The following is a 16,032-nucleotide window of genomic DNA, read 5'->3' on the forward strand; positions in this document are numbered from 1 at the left end:
AGGCATTTTCATTATAATGTGCCTTGGTGTGGATCTGTTGTGATTTTGTGCATTTGGTGTTCTGTAAGTCTCTTGTATCTGATTTTCCATTTCTTTCTTCAGGTTTGGGAAATTTTCTGATATTATTTCATTGAATAGGTTGTTCATTCTTTTGGTTTGTATCTGTGTGCCTTCCTCAATCCCAATAATTCTTAAATTTGGTCTTTTCATGATGTCCCATAGTTCTTGGAGATTCTATTCATGATTTCTTACCATCTTCTCTGTTCGGGCAACTTTATTTTCAAGATTAAATATTTCGTCTTCATTGTCTGAGGTTCTGTCTTCCAAGCGGTCTAGTCTTTTGGTGATGCTTTCCATTGAGTTTTTTATTTGGTTTATTGTTTCCTTCATTTCAAGGATTTCCATTTGGTTTTTTTTTTTTTTTTTTTTTTTTTTTTTTTTGAGAATCTCTACCTCTTTGTTGAAATGATCTTTTGCTTCCTGCAGTTGCTCTTTCAGCTTATTGGTATTATCATTCATTTCCTGCATTTGCTCTCTTATCTCATGCTTTGCTTCGCGAATCATCTTAATCATGTATAATCTGAATTCCTTTTCTGACATTTCTTCTAACATACTGTCATTGGATTCTATTAATATAGAATCTAGATTTGTTTGGATCATTTTCTTCCCTTGTTTCTTCATGTTGTTCATGTATCTTCCCCTCTAGCAGCGCAGATCTTGGGTATTGCAGATTTCCCCCTATAGCCTTATAGTGGCCCTATAGGTTTCCAAAACCCTTTCTTTAAGGGGAGATCAATATTAGTATTGCCCAATTCACACTATGCAATCCTAGACCAGATAGCCCCTATGAGGACAATAAAAAAATTGTCATAATAAACAGAATGAGTTCAAATATTATCTTCAGTAAAACAAATAGATTTGCAATAAGGTCTGCAGTTCCAAATGGAGGACAAAGAGGATGCAAAGGGATGTAGGATGTGGCTGTTAATGGGATAAGAAAAGAATATACAGAAGTTCTAGATAATAGAAAGGGTGAGAAAAGAAATTGGATGTTAGCATGCAAAAAATGGAGAAAAAGACTCTGAGGGAACAGGTAAACAAAAGGAAAAGAGAGCAAGAAAAGTAAAGAAATAAAAACTTAAACTTTTTCAATAAGGAGAAAAAAGAAAATCTACAGTATAACAGTCATATAGTAATGAAACCTCCCAGAGTTCAGTAACCTGATGCATGAGAGCTACCTGACATTGAGCTTCAAGCCTCCAGCAGGCGTCTCAGTATGGGTTTTGCCCCACCTAAAGATGGGAGCTATGGCTTCCAGGACTATCCAAGATGACCGCTCTGGCTTCGAAACGCATTGGCAAATGGGGAGCTGCAGCTCAGGGTGTGGCTGTGGTCAGCAGGAGGTCCTGGAGGCGGGATGTGGTTGGTCAGGCAGGGGTCCTGGAGGTCGGTGTGTTTGGTGTGGTTGTGGGATCCTGGAGGCCGGTTGCAATCAGTCAGTCTGGGGTCCCAGTGATAGGGCAGTCAGTTGGTCTGGGGGTCCTGGCAGCAGGGAGCAGTCAGTCAATGTGAGGAACCCAGAGGCAGGGAGTGATCGGTCGGGCTGCGAGATCCTGGAGATGGGGCTCAGTCAGTTCGGCCCGGGGTCCTACTGGGGCCTGGCTGTTTTCTCAAAAAAATCAGTTTAAATCTTTTAATTTTGTTTCTAAGACAGGAGAAATTTGTGTAGTGTTTTTTTGTTTGTTTGTTTTTTGTTGTTGTTTTTTGGGGGTTTTTTAGCCCTGTAAATGTTGAATCAAAACTCTTGGATTAAAATTTCAAGTTATCTTAGAGTAAATAAATCTTTGTACTGTATCTTTAGAATTAAATTATCAACCTCCTACTTCAGTGTCATTGTTTTATTGTCTCCTTGTTAGATTTATGCCTCCTGATGACCCTCTTGGCAGACATGGCCCAAGTCTGGATAATTTTCTGAGGAAGAAACCTATTGTTCCTGAACACAAAAAGCAGCCTTGTCCATATGGTAACTTTCTTTATGAATATTTAACATTTGTCCTTAGAACACAATGTATTGTTAAACTTGTGTTAATAAAAGCATCTAAAAATTTGAATGGCATAAAATTTTTTTTTTAAATATGGTTCTTTTGATTATAATTAAATTTAAGAAATTCTCTTGACCATGAAAAAGAATTGTTTTTACCTATTTGACTTCAATACATATGAATTTTCCTGAACTAAAATATGATTTGGAAACTCAGTTGATTCTATATGATGTTTTTAAGTACATGAAATTTAGAATTCTTTCATCTAGACAGAAATCAGATAAGCATGTCATTTGACCAACTTTCTTACTGCTCTTGATAGTAAGGAAATGAGAAGACTGAAAAATGACATTTCTCATGAGCATGAAACAGAGAATAGCACTTACCACAGTTCCCATTTCTTTCTTTGTTTCTTTCACAAGTTAAAATAGTCATGCCATGCTGATTTTTTAGAATCTGATGGTATTGTCTAACTAATTTTACTCTTCATAGGAAAGAAGTGTACCTATGGACACAAGTGCAAATATTACCATCCTGAAAGGGGCAGTCAGCCTCAGCGGTCAGTGGCTGATGAACTTCGTGCCATGTCTAGAAATACAGCAGCCAAAACTGCAAATGAAGGAGGACTGGTGAAAAGCAACAGCGTTCCTTGTAGCACAAAGGCTGATAGCACTTCTGATGTCAAGCGAGGTGCTCCAAAGAGGCAATCAGATCCAAGCATAAGGACTCAAGTCTACCAAGACCTAGAAGAAAAGCTTCCCACCAAAAACAAATTGGAAACCAGGTCTGTACCTTCCTTAGTTAGTATACCGGCTACTTCTACTGCAAAACCCCAAAGCACTACATCTTTAAGCAATGGCCTTCCATCTGGAGTTCATTTCCCACCTCAGGATCAAAGACCACAGGGACAATATCCTCCAATGATGATGGCAACCAAAAATCATGGAACGCCAATGCCTTACGAACAGTATCCAAAATGTGACTCACCTGTTGACATTGGATATTATTCCATGTTAAATGCATATTCAAATCTGAGTATCTCAGGCCCAAGAAGTCCTGAAAGGCGTTTCTCATTAGACACAGACTATAGAATAAGTTCTGTAGCTTCTGACTGCAGCAGTGAAGGGAGCATGAGCTGTGGGAGCAGTGACTCCTATGTGGGGTACAGTGACCGATCCTATGTCAGTTCTCCTGACCCCCAGCTGGAAGAGAATTTGAAGTGTCAACACATGCACCCTCACAGCCGCCTTAATTCCCAACCCTTCCTGCAGAATTTCCATGACCCCTTAACCAGAGTGCAAAGTTACAGTCATGAAGAACCAAAGTTCCATCACAAGCCTCCTCTTCCACACTTGGCTATGCATCTGCAGCACCCTGCTGTGGGTGCCCGGTCCAGCTGTCCTGGTGATTACCCCTCTCCTCCAAATTCAGCACACTCTAAGCCACCACACCTAGGGAGGTCATTAGTGGCTACCAGAATAGACAGCATTTCTGATTCCCGACTCTATGACAGTTCTCCTTCAAGACAAAGAAAGCCTTACTCCCGTCAGGAAGGGTTGGGAAGCTGGGAGAGGCCAAGTTTTGGAATGGATGCCTATGGGTATCGGCAGACTTACTCCTTGCCTGATAACTCCACACCACCGTGTTACGAGCAGTTCACCTTCCAGAGCCTACCTGAACAGCAGGAGCCCACCTGGCGAATACCATACTGTGGAATACCACAAGATCCTCCAAGGTACCAAGACAGCCGGGAAAAGATTTATATCAACTTGTGCAACATCTTCCCACCTGACCTTGTGAGAATTGTCATGAAAAGGAATCCTCACATGACAGATGCCCAGCAGCTTGCTGCAGCCATTTTAGTGGAGAAATCACAGCTGGGTTATTGAAAGATGATGCATCATTGTGGTGTTTAGTAGTTTTTTGTTCAGCTCAAATGCTGAGGGAGGTTTGCTACAATAGCACATGTGATCTCCTTCTCAGCAAGGAGGTTATATAGTATCCATTTATGTGAAATACTGTATCATGGAATCTGTATGTATAGCCCCACTTGGTGGAAATATCACGGGATTGCTTTACATTCAAACTTTTTTTTAAACATTTCCTTTTTAAAGCTATATCCTTGACTGGAAATTTTTCCAGTTTGATTTAATAGATGTATCTGTGATCTTTGATATTAATCTTTGGTGCATCAGGGGTTTATATGCAGCACTTTTTATCTTTGTTTCATGTTTTATTAACTTGGTGTTTATCTATCAATCGCAAGCAATTACAATACCTTCAGAATGTGGAAACTTTGACTAGACCTAGCAAACTATTTTTTCAAGCCAAGCTTAATTAGAATCTTTTACAGCTTTTTAAGTTATTTTTATTTGGGGAAAGTGGGCTTCTTTGTGCTATAATCATTATTTATAGAAACAAAGATATACTACAGCACTGACTTTATATTTTAAACAAAATGTAAGTTACCAGTTTATGTTGAAAAGGGTAATAGTATATATTAGAATGATTTACAATATGGCACTTTTCCTTGTTGTATTTTTGTTTGGATTTTTTCTGTTAAGAAATTAGTTAACTTAATATGGTCAGTTTAAAAGAAAGCAGATGCAATCAATGGAAAAAATCATTTCCATTTTTTTATTTTATTTTTGTATGAATAAGGCAAAAGCCGTAACTGTTACAGGTTAGAGCTTTGTTATCCAGCTATGATGTGCTTCTGGACAGTAGGAATGGAATTGAATTCCTATATTTCAATTAACCTGTATTTTTAATGTTTGTTTATTTGTTTTGGGGGCACAACAATACTGGATAAATTACCCTTTCACAGTACTTGCCTGTTTTTAATGAATCTAATTATTCTCAATGCAACTTTTATATTTAATATACTCTAGCTTTCCTGCTATTTATCAAGGCTGGCCTGAGGTGGTTTTATGTATTGAGGATATGCAACAGTTATTGATACTGCACTATAGAAATGGTGATGGAGGAGTTGTAAATGATAACTTAAAATTTTTGTAAGATACTGTATATTTTCCATTTTCCTGAAGGTAGTTTTTTTGGGGGGCCTGTTATATTATTAAGGCCAGACTCTTGCCACAAATAGTGTAGTTTTAGATACAGACTAAAGTCTGTTCTAGTATTAGTAAGGGATATTTCTGGTTTCAAAGTCATGGGTTTTGCTTGTTGTTTCTATGGGCTAGAAGACAGATTTTGCAGTCAGTGGCAGGCAGTCATGTGATTGATATAACCTGACTGTTCCCTCCAGATTCTGAATTTTACTTAATGTAACAGACACATTCAGATCTGTTTCTACAGTCTGCCTGGATGCTCTGGTCATTGGGATTATTCTACATGCTACAGTTTGAAGTAAAGCCCTGAAAAACCAGAAAGTACCTTTTACTGTTGATACAAATTGTATCTTTTTAACTATAAGAACTATTTTGATTTGTAGATCTAGTTAAAAACACAAATGTGTAACTATGATTAGACTTTTGGGCAACATTTTATCCCTTATTTAAATACAAATTTTTAAAGTAAAATTGAGGTCTAGAATAGGGTAGAAAATAAAAGTAATGATTTAGGTAAATAAAAGTGTCTGTCTTAGTTTTATATAATATATTAAAATATATTAAATAAATTTATTGGCATTTTCTTTCTCCTAAAACTTATATAGTCTGAACTTAAAATAAAGGTAAAATGCTGCCTGAAAATAATGTCCAAGCATCTTTGACTAGGATAACATTTTCACTACTTGTGTGACACTGTGTGTTGCATGAAGTAGGATTTGGGTATACAGTAAATGCTTCTAAAAGGCATTGTGCATTATTGACATATCCAATAATCTGAACCATGTTCAGCAAACTTAATTCAGGAAAGTGATGTTCTACACAATTATTGCTGTTGTGTTTGAAGTGAGTGTGGCATGCATCTGTACCCAGACACCACACAGACCATTTTGAGTGGTGTCTGAGCAATCCGTACTCACTTGTGAAGTTGTTCTCCTTAATTTTGTCAGTCATTCTCTACAGACAAGTTTAAATACAGAGGCTAAATGAGTGCCAAAAGTAGGGTTACAGATGTGTAGTATGTTTTATGTTAGTCATAGTCAAATCACTTTTAAATTACACTTGTAGGTTTTGCCTCCATTTTTTTTAGCATTTTAATTATTTGAAGATGGCTAAATTGTTTTAATTGAGATTTTATGTGAAATGGATATGACTTTTTAAATTTGACCTTTTAATGTTTTTAGCTGGCTATTTGTCATTATTGTCTTGGGAAAATAATGTACCCTGCCATCACCTGTACTGAAGTGAGTAGCTCTGAACTACCCACACTAATTTTCCAGTGTAATTAGTTGTAAGAAATAGCCATTTTCTTCTGTCAAAAGGACAATTTGTCCCCATTTTTTTAAGCACCAGTGTTGCTTTCAAAACTTCTAAATGAGATAATTGGCAGACTTTGGGTGTAGCAAATTCTTATTTATCTTAAGTAATACCTCAAAGCAGTCCATTGTCAAATTAAATCTACAGCTGATCACAAACCTTCATTTCACCCCAACCTTTCTCCCTAATTCATAATCCCTACTTACCAGACTTGCTAATAAATAACCAGAAAGAGGTGTGTGAATAAATAGTGAAATTGCCAGAAGTGGTCAGCTGATTGGGGGGGAGAAAAAAGGATTCAAACTGGAATAATCTGCCCCTGAATAATTGACAGTTGACTGTACTTTACACAGTGATTAGCCAGTCTGTTGTCTCTGTGTCTTAGTCCAGAGGGAATAGTACCCAACTGGCCATATACTTACTGGCCCTTAGTATTTCCTCCTTTTCTTGCATGTGATACAGACATTTTTGGTCTCATTTTTATGATCTCTATATCCTGACAGAGTTTGTCATTGACTCAAACATTGAAAGAACTGCTCACCAGTATAAAATATTTGATACTGGTGGAAACTTGTGTTTTGTGTTTTTATGAAAATGCATTTATGAGAATATGTAATATGATATAAAAAAGTGTTTTATATATACATATATATATATATACATACACACACATGCATATTTGTTATGAAGTATTAAAAACTGGGGCGGGGGGAGGTCCTTTGACGGCTAACATTTCCCTTATTGAACTGTTTCATTGAGTTGTGGATGACCAAGTCTGGGGTCTGAATGACCAATGATAGGATTTAGAACCACTTAAAAGGAAAGCAACTCTTCACTGGTTTTATTCCTGATATTTTTAAAGAATTATTTTGATAATTTTAATAGAATGTGTAATTTTAAAATACACAAAAAAACTTAAAGTAGTATTGATTATACAAATGATTATTTAACATGTTTTTGTGGATGTAACTATATGTATATAGACAGTAATATATTTATAAAACAAATATACTTTATGTTGTAGTTCTTTGTGGTAAGTGGGAAGATGCTTCTGTGTGTGTGTGTGTGTGTGTGTGTGTGTGTTTTGAAAAGTCTACAGCCTTTTCTTGCCTGATTTAATGGCACTTACTTAAAGTATATTTGGTTTTGTTATTCTTAATTTCAACTTCCTTATTCAAGATAAGTAAGATGTACAATTTCTGGCCATTCTGTTGGCATGTGGCCCCTTCATTTTATTATTCTGTAATTCGTAAAGAGTGCCTGATTGACCTGAAATAAAACAGGTTATGGCTATAGATAATGCTTATGTTCCAAATATTAGAAACAAAAATTCATCTGTGACGTTGAGCTTCCAGTTCACCAATAAGACGAAGTATATAAACAAGATAGAGTAAACACATATATTAGAATAAAAGAAAGCAGAGTGTTAATAAAAGTAAAGAAGTTTGAGTTATTTTAGTTTGGTCTAGGAAAAGTCCTGGAGCAATTGTTGACAAACTTTTGTAGCAAACTTCTGTAACAAGGATCAGATAGTAAATAATTCAGATTTTGCAAATCAATTGATCTCCTGTGTGTGTGTGTGTGTGTGTGTGTGTGTGTGTGTCTGTGTCTGTCTGTCTGTCTCAGTGTCTCACATGCTAGGCAAGTGCTCTACCACTGAGCTACATACCCAAACCTCAAATGGTCTCTTAAAGAAAAAACTGCTCACCTTCGTCTTAAAAGCAAAAACACAGCCAGGGACAATACGGAAATGAGAGTTGACTGTGTTCCAATAAAACTTTATTGACAATATGAAAATGAGAGTTGGTTATATTCTAATAAAATTTATTTACAGAAATAGGCAGCAGGCCAGATTTGCCCTGTGGGCCATTCCTGGTCCCTGCCTTTGAAGGAGAAAAAAAGACATTGTAAGTAGTAAATCCTGATATATGTTAATATTAGAAATAATTTATTTCAACTGACAGAGAAAATCAGATAGTTATCGATGTTCTTCAAAAGATGGTTGTGAGACAGTCATATTAAAGCACCTTGATGCACTTGTTAAACTGTTCACACCATTACTTATTAGATATTTCTTGTGTTTAACTACACACAAACTATAAAAAAGATTTTAATAGGTCTTAAATTTTTTTCATGAGCTTCATATTTCTTTTGAGAAATGTGAGTTCTTTACCTATCTTTTGTTTTTTAATGGCCTCTTGGACCAAAAAAAAAAAAAAAAGAAAAAAGAAAAATCTATTGTATTTTGAAAATTAGCATATAATAAGCTACACATTTTTTAAAGACTGCATTTATCAGTTACATTTTTTCTGTTTGGCTTCTAATAATTGACATATCTGTGCTTTAAAAATGATTTTAAAGAAGATAGGCTGCAATTTCACATACTTTAGCTCTTCTCTGTAAAATTAAAAACTGTGACTAGTATAAGGATAACTATAATGTGAATGTTATAAGTGACTATAAGAAACTGTATCTCTGCTCTTTCTGTCTAAATGTTTAGATTTTAGATACCACAGGGTTGTCCATGGTGAGTGATATTCTTAATGTGATCACACTGCTGGGTATGCTCATTCACAGTGCTTTATTCATGATATTTCAACAAAAACATCAGAAGAATATTAAATTGATGTGAAAGTTACTGTTCACTTAAGTAGTTATGCTTTCTTTTAAAATTTGAATACAATTCTACCTTTAACAGTGTTTGTTGTTTTGTCTATTTTTGTTTCTTTAATGCTTTCTGTGAACTTATTGTTCCTGTTATAATAGTACTGTTATGTATTAGAAGTGACTTTTTCTCTAATAGTCTTTCAGATTTAAAAACAATTTAAGGCTTTCTGTTGACCATTTGGCAGAAAAAATATGTCTGCATGTTTTAATTTAGTTAAAACTTGTAAAGTTTTACTTAAATCATGTTCTAAATTTTCTTTTTGGGTATTTCAGACAAACAACAAAATGTTCACCATTAAAGCCTTGGCCACCTGTTTTTCTAAAGCAGCTTATGCCTCAAAGGAAAAAGACATTGAAGAGCAATGTTTTGTTTTTATAAAGAATATGTTTTAGATTTCCTTTGGTTTTTAAATCATAAAATTATAAATTTTCTACCTTATGTAAAATGATAAGAAACATGCAAACTTCTGCAGACTTAGTGTTTTGTTGCAAGTGTACCAGGTTACTGATCTTATCTTTTTGTGGTTTTTTTTCCCCCTCCCAAACCATAATTGTATGCTGACAGTAGAATTCCCTATTTGATTCTGCAAACTTTTCTTACAGGAAAAGTTAAAGAATATGTTTAGAGCAACCATTTGATAAGCTCATGTGATTCTATTTATCACTGTCCTGTGTGTTTCTTTGAAATGGAATTTTTACAATTCCAAAAGCAGTCTAGTAGAACTACTGGAAATCCTTGCTAAACATATATGATTCTGCAACTGAGGGAGAGAAATTGAAATATTCGTTTTTTCTTATGGTGGTTTGTTTTGTTTAATAAGAAATTGGTCTCATTTGGCAGCATAGATGCTAATAAGTAAAAGCATTATCCTTCTCTAGTCCACGGCTTGCCTGTATTCAGTGGTTAATAACATTATGAGCATTCTGTAGAGTAAGCTCATGTTCAGTGTCAATGTAAATGTTAGAACCAAATTAATTCCTATGAAAACTGAAATTAAATGTCAAAGATGACTAGTTCCAACTTAAGATGGTGAGAGTGTTTTCTTTCTAATCTGTCACTAAGGTATGTGTGTGGTGACTTTGAAGTCTCATCAGGTATCTGGTCAAGACAGACTGATTACTAACAAGTGACCTTGTCTATGGAGTTTATAAGAAATGCTGGGTGTCATTGGTGGTAGGTACTGGGATTCTGCACCAAGTTTGAGCACTCGTGTGTGAAACCTCAATACATGCTTAGGGCCCAAGAGAATCAGGGTCGGCACATCTGTCTTCAGGTTCACCTTGTGGTAGGGCTGGAATCTGCATAGTCAAAGGTGAATAAGGATTTTTTTAAAATAGACTGAATAGATCTCAAGGAAAATAAATGGAAAGTTTTATTTCTCTGATAGTTGAGACTGAAGAACCTAGATCACTGTAAGGAACTGTTCTGCTCAGGTTGAAAAAGATTGCAGACGGCTGCTGGGATTGTATTCCAGTTCAAGTCCTGCACATGTTGCTATGGTAATGTGTATATCATACACACAATAGGCAGAATCAGGGCAAATTATCTTTCATAGTCTTTTTGAAACTCAATTGTAAAATATTGTTCATGCCAATCTGACAGTTTTATTGTCACCAAGGGATGGTGGTGATAGCAGTAGACATGAGGATAATTGAAGGACAGATACAAATGCATACAATGATGCATCTACTCCATTCTTGCTGAAGTGAAACTGAAATTTTCACTTTGTCCCAGCTATTCCAGAAAACCATATTCCTGACCCAACTGTCATTGAAAAAACACTATTTTAGTTATGGTCACAGTAAGTAATGGAATGTTCTAATGATCTCCATGATTAAATATACTTGTGTTCTATCAGTGCATAAAATATTAGTTCAGATAGCAGGTTTATCCTTCTATATTGCTTTTCAGACCTTTGCTTTTTTTATTATTTTTTCCCTAAAATTGCTATTTGCCATTGTCAGTTATTCTTTTCTTCCCTCTTGTCTTAGCATAAGCTGTTTAACCAGGTTCTTGTGGATTTAGACAATGTATTTTGACTTTGTCAGCAGATTTGATTACTGATGTTGAGTTGTAGTTGTCACAGAACTCAGCATATCCAAAATAAATGTTAGGTGGGAGAAGGTCCCCGGGTACTTGGCAGGCTGAGCTGAGAATCCAAGATAACATTAGATTGGGTTGCAGTGTTAACAAGAGCTAATACTTTATTCTCCCCCATCTAGTGCTGTTGTCTGAAGAGAAAGTTACTACATACTGATAAATTAAGTAATGTTTGGAAGGAGGAGTTTTGTTAAAAAGCAACTGTTAATGGTGAATTTATTCAAAGCAAAACACTTGTACCTGAGCCTTTCTTGAGTTAAATATAAGTACTTATTAGCATTTGTACTGCAGCCTCAGGTACTCTTGTAGAGTTAATGTTTTCACTTTAGTGTTGGAAAAGACTTAAAGAACTTTTAAAAATCTTTTAACATTTTAAAGCTTTCCCTTAAGATTTTTAAAGTAATATTTTAAAAGTGTATTCCTTTCTAGATGCAATTTTCAGCCTCAAGCGTTCAGAGTAGGAACCCCAGTCTCATAGATGTCAGCAAGTTGGCAAATCACTCAACAGGGTAATGAAACCCCCACTGGTTATCTCCTAGGGCTGTTAAGACTAAATGAGTTGAAACTACTAAGACCCTTTGGACATGCAAATCTATAGTGTGTGTTCAGTAAGTAAGGGGATGTTTTTTACATGACAGCCATTGTCATGTAAATACACAACAGTTTTCAGAAGTTCAATGCACTTACACTGGTAGAGTATGAATCCTGACAATCAATGTGATTTGATATATTCAATGGTGTAGTGATTTTAGGATTTTAAGAGTAACATTTTAACCTTCAAGGAATTCTTTTTTGGGGGAAGAGGGTATCAGGGATTGAATCCAGGCATGCTTAACTGCTTAACCACTGAGCCACATCCCCAATACTTTGAGTTTTTTTGTTTTGTTTTGTTTTTTGTTTTTGTTTTTGTTTTTAAGAAAGGACCTTACTGAATTGCTCAGGGCCTCTCCAAGTTGCTAAGGCTGACTTTGAACTTGGAATCCTCCTGCCTCAGCCTCCCAAACCATTGGGAATACAGGCATGTGCTACCACACCCAGCTCAAGGAATTCTTAGAACATATTTTCTTGCTACCCTGTCACTAGGCTCTTCTTGGTCTAAGAGTTTTTCTATATATTATAATAGGGGGGAAAATGGAATGACAATGATTTCAAAAAAGGTCTTGCAGCTAAGTAGTTCCTAGACTTCACTACTGACATCCTTCTCAACTCTACTTTCATTCCTGAAGGTGACCCCAGCAAACCTGTCTGCTCTCCTGCATGACACAAACCCTGGAAAGGCATAAGAACCCATAACCAATCTGGACAGAGCAGGGGGACAATGCACATTTCTGGGAAGATAGGTAGCTGTTTTTGTCTTTAAGCACTTCCTCCTAGTTTATAACTTCTGCTCTCCAAATTGGAGAGATTAAACCCACTCATATATGATGGTCCAGTACTATATTTTTACATAATTTAAATTAAAATTCTATGAAACAAGCATTATCCTTAGTTTAGAAATGAGAAAACTATGACTCAGAAAGGGAAAACACTTGCTCAAGGATAACCCATGGTTAGAATCTCTAGGAACTGGCCCCTGACCATACTCAGTATGAGTTCTACAAAAATTTAGTTACACCATAGCTGCACGTAGTTAAACATGCTTTCATTTTACATGGGAGCAGAGAAGTACTGAGGAAAATGTAAAATTAGAACTTTTATTTCTCTTCTTTAGTAGTCCTACATACTTTCAACACTCAGCTTTCATGTGTGAACAGTCATGACACAGATTTCATTTATATTGGAAGAAAGGTTACCCAGAACTCTACCTGACCCAAGGCTGTGATGATGGCCTGCTGACTAGGGTGCAGTGTTCAGGGTCCAAGGAAAAGCTCAACCCCACTCACTGCTTCCAATAAGCAAGATGGAGTAGCTCTCTGTTGTGATGGAGGGTTGTTTTAGAGCCTGGGAATTCTTTGTAGTCTTAGAGAGTAAAAGGCAGAACATTTATTTCTAATGTTTCCAATCATACATAGAGCCCTTCCAGCACGTCTTTTGAGAAGTCCCATTTAGCTCTCAGTCTCCTGACAATACCCATGGCAAACAGCACCTTTTATGTTGAAGCAGCTGCCATTTGCATTTTCCGGTGCTTTCTCTTTGCACAAATTCAGCATGAGATTAGAAATAAGAATATTTAATTAGGTGACCAAATAGATTCCCTTCCCAGTTCCCCTGGAGAGTTCACTGAGGGACAGAACATTGAAAGAATAGGGAATACAAGGTTTAAATGCACTTCCCACTCTTGTCCAGAGGCTTAAATGAGCCAGAATTGGTGCACAGAGGGCCCCCTTCAGCTCTCCAGAGATTGGGGGCCCACCAGGGCTCAGGCTTTCTCACTGCCTCAGCCTTCAACACTCACTCTCTCTCTCTGTACTTTCCAAGGATATAATTATCATTTATTTGAATAATTGTTTCAAATATGCTTGTGAAAAGATTAAGGGACATGGCAAATATAATTTGGTAACTACATAAAAATCTACTCAATAAAGTCCAGAGGAGATTTATGGGTTTGCTATGTATGTTGCCAAATTAACAAGATGAGGACAAAGCACATTGTGTTACAGTTATACATGTTAAAGACGGCAAAGGGAGGAGCTGAGTGAAATGCATGTTCTAGTTCAAGTTCATTGCCTGCATTGAGCAGTGGGAGACATGAGTTGGGGGACTGGAGAACTCTTGGCCCCTGGGGTAGTGATGCACATGACGGTGCACTAGGGCCAGATTCTTACAAACCCCAGAGCCTCCATCCAGGCAGTGGCCTTCCTAGCAGCTCCTTCCTTCCCTCCCCCCACATCCTTTCTGGTTCTGAGTCATCTGGAAAGGTAAGCATTCTCAACTCTGTCTCATTCTTCCCAGTCAGTGGTTTTCAGAGACATTGAAATTACCCAGTTGGCAGTGGCTCTAGGAAAAGAGGTCGATTGCTTTTGAGGGAAAGAAAAGAAGAAGAAAATCAGTCCCAGAAGGAAGGAGGCATGATAGAGCATCTTCTGAGGACAGAGAGGTTCAGACTGACCATATTAAGGAGTTCACAAAGCAGAGGTTATAGATACCCTGAGGCCAAGTCTGAATGCCTCTACTTTCGTCAGCACAGTTGTTTCATTTTCCATTGGATATCTCTGACCACATGTGTACCCTCTAATTTGGTCTCTGACACCAGCCTCACTAATTTCATTAGGCCAGGAAAATAGGTAATATTGGGGCCAGTAAAATATATGAAAGACGTTTAAACAGGAGGCAAGTGTTGGGCCACAATTTTCAGGGGTTGGCAAAAGTAGGGGAGGGTCAGCAATGGGGAGGTTGCTGCAATGGTCTACCCACAGCAGGACCAACTCAGGGGACAAGAAATCAAGGAACCAAATGAGATTTCTGAAGTAGAATCATACTAGTTTTTTCTCTTGGGTGGTGCAGTACAAGGATCTCACCACATGGCCGTCCACCACATGCAGAACCCTGGGCCTAAGCCCAAGTGGCAGAGTGACAACTAAAACCCCACGCCTGGTCCAGAGCTGCTACCCAGCAAGTGATCATTCCTGTCACCACTGACCTTTATCTCTGAACATGAAGTCCTCATTTTCCCAATTCCAGGTCCCCAAATACACTCTCCAATGAGCAACCACGATTTATTCTTTTAAAAAGAATCCCACAGATTCCCACAGAATGCTTAATCTTTAGCTCTCTCTGCACTGCTCTGGATTTTATTCTTTAAGAAAACCATCAAGATGCAAAACATGAGATCCAATGTGTAGACAGATGTGTTCTGCTTCCAGTAAGAAAACTGGCAGCCTAAAACGGACATTGTTAGTCACCTTGGACCCAAGTGGAGGCAGCCTTGGGAGTTGAGAGCAGCCTAGTCAGCTCCCAATGCTTTGGGAACAAGCATTCCATCCCTGGCATCTATACTTCACACCCCCTACCTGTCCTTCCCTGCCTGCCTTCTACCACCCTGCTGTGCTCCTGAACTTAGGCAGAGCATGAGAGAGGGTAGCGGGTGGGAGAGACACCCAGCTGCTAGCTCACTACTCTAGCAGCTTTCTTAGAGGAAAAAAACTGCAACCTCTAATCTACCCTCTTCCCTGGAGTTATTAGCCAGCAAGGGCTGCTGCTGCACAGAGGTACATTAGGAGCTCAGGAAGGGCAGGGTCCCCTTTAAACTGCTCACCCTGCATTGTTGGTGCCAAGAGCAGTGCCCAGGCCCCAGTGGGTGGTTATAAATGTTTGCAGAGTAAATGGAGAGCAGAATGGAATCCCTTGGCTAACCCTGTTCCTCATCACCATGCACAATTATTTCTCAGAATTTGTACCAAGTCTCTTCATTTCTGCCTTTAGGGTACGTTCTAATAACTATCCCACAGGGCCAGGAGATCATGCTGCCCCAAGGTACCAGGACACCTGAACAACATTGCCATGTTAAACCAAAAGGAATTGAAAATGAGTCCTGAGCCCTTACATATTTTATTTACTTGGGGAGGAAAATAAAAATTTAACACATATGTTATAGAGGTTGATTCATTCTTTTGCAGGTGTAGAAATTAAAGTCCAGAGAGTAATGACTGGTCCAAAGTCAAAGAGCAGAAAAAAACAGTTAGAATGACAGTCACATGAGACCAATACTGGGCACAACCTATGGACCATAAGCACCAGTCCACGGTGAGGAAAAGCAATGACAGACTTGCTGATGTGGGTTACCTTCAGCTTGGCTCAGTCACAAACCAGATAAAAAGCAGTGACAAACAACACATGGACGTCAGGGTGAGCAAGGCCTGAGCACATACGCTGGGGCCTGCCAGTTCCTCTGAGAGCTTCC

The 16,032-nt window shown here is 37.7% G+C and overlaps 1 protein-coding gene across 1 annotated transcript in view; it reads left to right on the plus strand.

The window, feature by feature from the left end:
- Nucleotides 1-10,107, plus strand: part of Zc3h12c (zinc finger CCCH-type containing 12C) — a 73,592-nt gene extending 63,485 nt beyond the window's left edge. The window contains exons 6-7 of the mRNA XM_047518017.1: nt 1,917-2,023; nt 2,535-10,107. Coding sequence (XP_047373973.1) covers nt 1,917-2,023; nt 2,535-3,931 — 1,504 coding nt within the window. The 3' untranslated portion in view covers nt 3,932-10,107. The remainder of the gene's footprint in view (nt 1-1,916; nt 2,024-2,534) is intronic.
- The last annotated feature ends 5,925 nt before the right edge of the window (nt 10,108-16,032 follow it).

This window comes from Sciurus carolinensis, chromosome 11 (genome assembly GCF_902686445.1).
Source record: "Sciurus carolinensis chromosome 11, mSciCar1.2, whole genome shotgun sequence".
NCBI lineage: Eukaryota > Metazoa > Chordata > Mammalia > Rodentia > Sciuridae > Sciurus > Sciurus carolinensis.